The sequence below is a fragment of the Procambarus clarkii genome, chromosome 8, assembly GCF_040958095.1.
Source record: "Procambarus clarkii isolate CNS0578487 chromosome 8, FALCON_Pclarkii_2.0, whole genome shotgun sequence".
NCBI lineage: Eukaryota > Metazoa > Arthropoda > Malacostraca > Decapoda > Cambaridae > Procambarus > Procambarus clarkii.
The window spans coordinates 50,955,124-50,960,396 of record NC_091157.1 but is presented as its reverse complement, the minus strand read 5'-3'; the positions used below and the strand labels follow the sequence as shown (position 1 = coordinate 50,960,396).

General features: G+C 37.2%; 1 protein-coding gene across 1 annotated transcript in view; it reads right to left on the bottom strand.

Annotated features, from left to right (window-relative positions):
* The window catches only part of LOC138361415 (trichohyalin-like), a 50,863-nt gene extending 45,894 nt beyond the window's left edge, over window positions 1-4,969 (bottom strand). Inside the window, exon 1 of the mRNA XM_069320750.1 lies at window positions 4,765-4,969. Within this exon, the coding sequence (XP_069176851.1) occupies window positions 4,765-4,969 (205 nt within the window). The remainder of the gene's footprint in view (window positions 1-4,764) is intronic.
* Between the last annotated feature and the right edge of the window lie 304 nt (window positions 4,970-5,273).

Genomic DNA, 5,273 nt, shown 5'->3' with positions numbered 1-5,273 from the left:
TTGACTGACTGGAAGTGTTTAATTTTAATTTAAAAATAATTACAATTTCGAATGTCTGATAAAAGTCTTACCTAACAAATTCAGAGACCTGAAAGCTGTAGCATTCAACAGTGTGATAAATATTGTGAGGAAATATTCATATATTCACCATAAAGCTTTGGACATCAAAGCTAAGCGTTCATATATGGAACTAATTGAGTAGGAACCTGGCAATGTGATGTTATAGTGGCCAGAATACGCCTGGGATATAGACGTATCTGGCAGCTCTCTCAACACTCAAGTGTCGAATACACAATGTGTCAACTTTGTGAAAGTGTCCAATACACCATGTGTCAACTTTGTGAAAGTGTCCAATACACCATGCGTCAACTTTGTGAAAGTGTCCAATACACCATGCGTCAACTTTGTGAAAGTGTTCAATACACCATGTGGCAACTTTGTGAAAGTGTTCAATACACCATGTGGCAACTTTGTGAAAGTGTCCAATACACCATGCGTCAACTTTGTGAAAGTGTCCAATACACCATGCGTCAACTTTGTGAAAGTGTTCAATACACCATGTGGCAACTTTGTGAAAGTGTTCAATACACCATGTGGCAACTTTGTGAAAGTGTCCAATACACCATGCGTCAACTTTGTGAAAGTGTTCAATACACCATGTGGCAACTTTGTGAAAGTGTTCAATACATGCATTCCCCTTGAACATTGTATTGAAGAATGACCCATTTTGACCAACTTTCGCCCCTTCCCCTCCTCCTCCTGGGTTGAAAAATGCTGAACTCTGTATATATTATCTGAATACTGGAACACTTGACGATATACTGGACTTGTAGTTACTGTTGACTATGTTATATAACAGTTGCATAATATATTTGTGTTGTAACTAAAACTCGAGCTTGTAAAAGCATCTTATTAACACACTGTGGTTAAGTGCTTAATAAAACACTGGTTTTTATAGTAGTTATCTTACACTGTCATAGTGTGTGTGTGTGTATATATATATATATATATATATATATATATATATATATATATATATATATATATATATATATATATATATATATATATATATAAACAGTTACCCAAGTTCGAGATCATATTTCGGAATTGAACCTCACGTCCATTCTCCAGCTTTAAATTAAACTCGCAGTCGCTATAAACTTGGAATTTGCGATACTACAAAACATTCGCTTTAGTTGAATTAATTTCCTGCTTTTTAGTTCAGTTTCTTTGAAATGATTTGCGTCCTTCCCTGAACTTAAGTGTTCAGATTGCAATTTCAGCGTTACTGCCATCTACACGACGCTTGCAAGATGCAGCTAACATTTATCAAAGACAATATAAACCGGTGTCTTCCGCTGGAGACCTTAGAGGTAAGGGAAAGGGAGATATGAGCTTGTATGACCATCGCACTTGGAGAGAGAATGAAGACAAGGCGCTGCGATATGAGGACGGAGTCAGTCCACTACGGGCTCACCATAGCCCGTGCTACTTGGAACTTTTTGTTCCGGGTAGCGAATTTTAAACAACAACAAGAGGACGGAGTAGAGGAACCATGGCCAGCCGCTCAGAACATCGGGGATCGAACCTGGCAAGAGGCGAGGCCTTCGTTCTAGGGGACAGACAAAGTGGATGAGCTAAAATTATCGACCGGATTGCTCCTGGATCCAGATGTCCCGGATCCAGAGCGACCGTGGCGACCCGACCAGTCCCGGAATTACAGTCGGATTCACCCTCGACTCAAAATCGTGAATTCCGGGTTCGAATCTCAGCCGGAACAGAAATGAAAGGGCGTGTTTCCTATAACGTCCACCTTCACCTAGCGGTAAATATGCACCCAGGAGTTACTCAGCTTGTTTGTAGAGTCAGTAAAGCGACCTTGTGGGGACTTCGATATAAGCCTGACATGTATATAGACACACTGGCTGCCTGTCCCAACCCCCCAGCGCACACAATGAATTATTATTTCATTTAAAGACCGTTGGTAAGAAGCAATTTCCTTGCTGTACACCAGTATTAAAGATTGTGACAATACCGTTTGTAGTTTCACTGTCTCTCTCTCCCTCCAGACTCCTAGTGATGAGGCTAACGCCAGTGCTGTAATTTATCACAGCAACGGATACAGTGAAAGCTTATTACAGTCAGCCATTAAAATACAAGGGCTTCACATTCACTCCGTTGCTCATATGACCTCACAGCGGGCTGTAAATGATAGCATTTCTTCAAAGGTTAGAAGGTAAGGTCGAATTTTGTTGGAAATCCACTAGTAAACGTATTTATTGAACTCTATGGAATCACTATAGACGTATTTGGGTCGTTAACGATTGAAAAAAATTGATTGTATCTTCCTATAAATAAAACTTAGTTCAGTAACTGATCTTTAAACTTATGTTGTCATCTCTATGTTGAGGTATTTTGTAAACAGTTAAGAACGTGGTTTTACTCATTGTTTATCTCTTCATTCATATATAGTGAATGTGTTTTTTCCTTCATTGTATTCTAATTTACACTTAACACTATCGGAGAATATTATGTGATTCCTATAATAATTGTGTTTTAGTTTTATAAGTTTTTATATAAAAAGTTTTAGAGCGTTATTCTTATTCTGTTTACAGTGTTGTTTTATCCTGTTTACAGTGTTGTTTTTATCCTGTTTACAGTGTTGTTTTATCCTGTTTACAGTGTTGTTTTATCCTGTTTACAGTGTTGTTTTTATTCTGTTTACAGTGTTGTTTTTATTCTGTTTACAGTGTTGTTTTTATTCTGTTTACAGTGTTGTTTTTATGTTTACAGTGTTGTTTTATCCTGTTTACAGTGTTGTTTTTATCCTGTTTACAGTGTTGTTTTTATCCTGTTTACAGTGTTGTTTTATCCTGTTTACAGTGTTGTTTTATCCTGTTTACAGTGTTGTTTTATCCTGTTTACAGTGTTGTTTTATCCTGTTTACAGTGTTGTTTTTATCCTGTTTACAGTGTTGTTTTTATCCTGTTTACAGTGTTTTTATCCTGTTCAGTGTTCTTCTTATCTTCACAGTGGTATTCTTCACTTTACTCGGTGTTATTCTTGACTAATAATGTCATGTTTTATTGACTAAAACATGACATTATTACTTCTACTCCTTCCCTAAAATTTCCATTATTTTCATAAAAATATATTTTTCAAACGCCAAGTTAAAATACCCGTCATGTCCCCTTGAGACGTATCACTATTTATACACAGAAAAAAAATCACATTAACGTGATATATTAAAAAACAAATCCAACAGAAGCCCCTGATGAGGGTTCGAACCTGAGTACGGGGGTGTCCCAAGGCGCGCTCAAGTCAACTGCGCCACGACATGATCATCTATACTACATTATTATTTCTATATTTTGTTTTTCTTTGGATTAAATTACCCGTGGTAAACATAAATACAGTAGATGACAGTCACCCAGCACTCGACAGGCGACATAGACAGCAGGATACGGTAAATCAAGAGTCACTCTTTAAACGTTACAGTTAACAGTTAATGAGAGGAACTACGGTCTCTCTCTCCACCATGATTCTTAGACTTGATTGATCTTCAACCCCCAGATAATGCCCCCTGATAAACGACTTCACGAGTAAAGGTGTGTGGTAAGTGGGCTCTGGGGAGTCTTGCGGGGCAGAGTGCCCATTGGCACGTAAGTAAAGACTTTATTAGTCTTTACTTATGTAACTTTACATATGTAAAGACTTTATTAGTTGACCAGACCACACACTAGAAGTTGAAGGGACGACGACGTTTCGGTCCGTCCTGGACCATTCTCAAGTCGATTGTCGACTTGAGAATCATCGCGATTAGACTCATCGCCTCCACTTTATTAGTCTCTACTTATGGAAAAGTGCTTGCAAGTTCATTTAATTATTATCACCAATGACTACCTCAATATACGAAGAGAGAATAGGTGACGCCTATTTAATAAATAAATAAATATATAATTAATTTATTCAACAAAAACTGTTAATAATGACCTATTACTGGTCAGCATTATCATAAAGTATAATTAATATAAATAGTAAAATTTATCATAACTTCATATGCTAAATAATTGAAGAAGACAATGTATACAATAGTATTTGCTATCATTTATTTTCCGAGAATTATTGTTTATACGCTTGTATAAAGTTGCTTATGAAGCAGAACTTGTGGAAGTAAGCTTAGAGGAACAATATAATGATTTAAATAGAGCTTGTGAAAGTAAGCTTAGAGGAACAGTATAATGATTTAAGTAAAGCTTGTAAAACTAAGCTTAGAGGAAAATTATAATGATTTAAACAGAGCTTGTAGAACTAAACTTAGAAGAACAGCAGTGTGTAAAACAGAGCTTGTGTGAGTAAGCTGAGGGTAGACATGAATGACTTGAGCATCGAACGAGGACCAGCTGTCGTACGCTCCGACAAATAACACCGGGAGACTTTAACTGCGTCCCATCATCACCTCAGAGTTAAAATATTCACCGAAGTAAATGAATTTTCACTGCCGCTTTAATATTTTACTTCGAGCGAAAACTTTGCCCGTCATTTTTTTAATTACTAACTTTGCATAAACTTCACCTCCGGTAGAAAAAAAAAAATCAGGGAAGCAAAGTATGTTTATTGAAAGAGGCTTTGTTTCGTATGTTTATTTTTTTATAGAACACAAATTTTTAATAGAAATGGGTCACATATGGACACTTTGCGGTGAGTTATAGTAATTTGAAGGTGTTTCAACTCAGGTGATATATGAGGCTGGCTTCTCACCTGGCTTCTCACCTGGCTTCTCACCTGGCTTCTCACCTGGCTTCTCACCTGGCTTCTCACCTGGCTTCTCACCTGGCTTCTCACCTGGCTTCTCACTTGGCTTCTCACCTGGCTTCTCACCTGGCTTCTCACCTGGCTTCTCACCTGGCTTCTCACCTGGCTTCTCACCTGGCTTCTCACCTAACTTCTCACCCGACTCATTCATTTTGCAAATAAATCATTTGAGCGCATATCCACCAGGCATTGTAAATTAAAACAATTTTCAAATAGAAATATACTAAATATATTGATTTTTTTCCCCGTTATCTTATGTTTCTTTCCCGTATAAAACATGTAATATATTATGTTAATCGTTTATTAAATTTTATACACTTACAACGGACTGTAAAATTATCCGGTTTCGCTCCAAAACGCAATCTGAATAACCCTTTAACTTAAAAATCTGCGAGTAATTATGAACAACTAGTGTACGATGGCATGCCATTGCCAGCGCAAAGCGGATTGGCAGA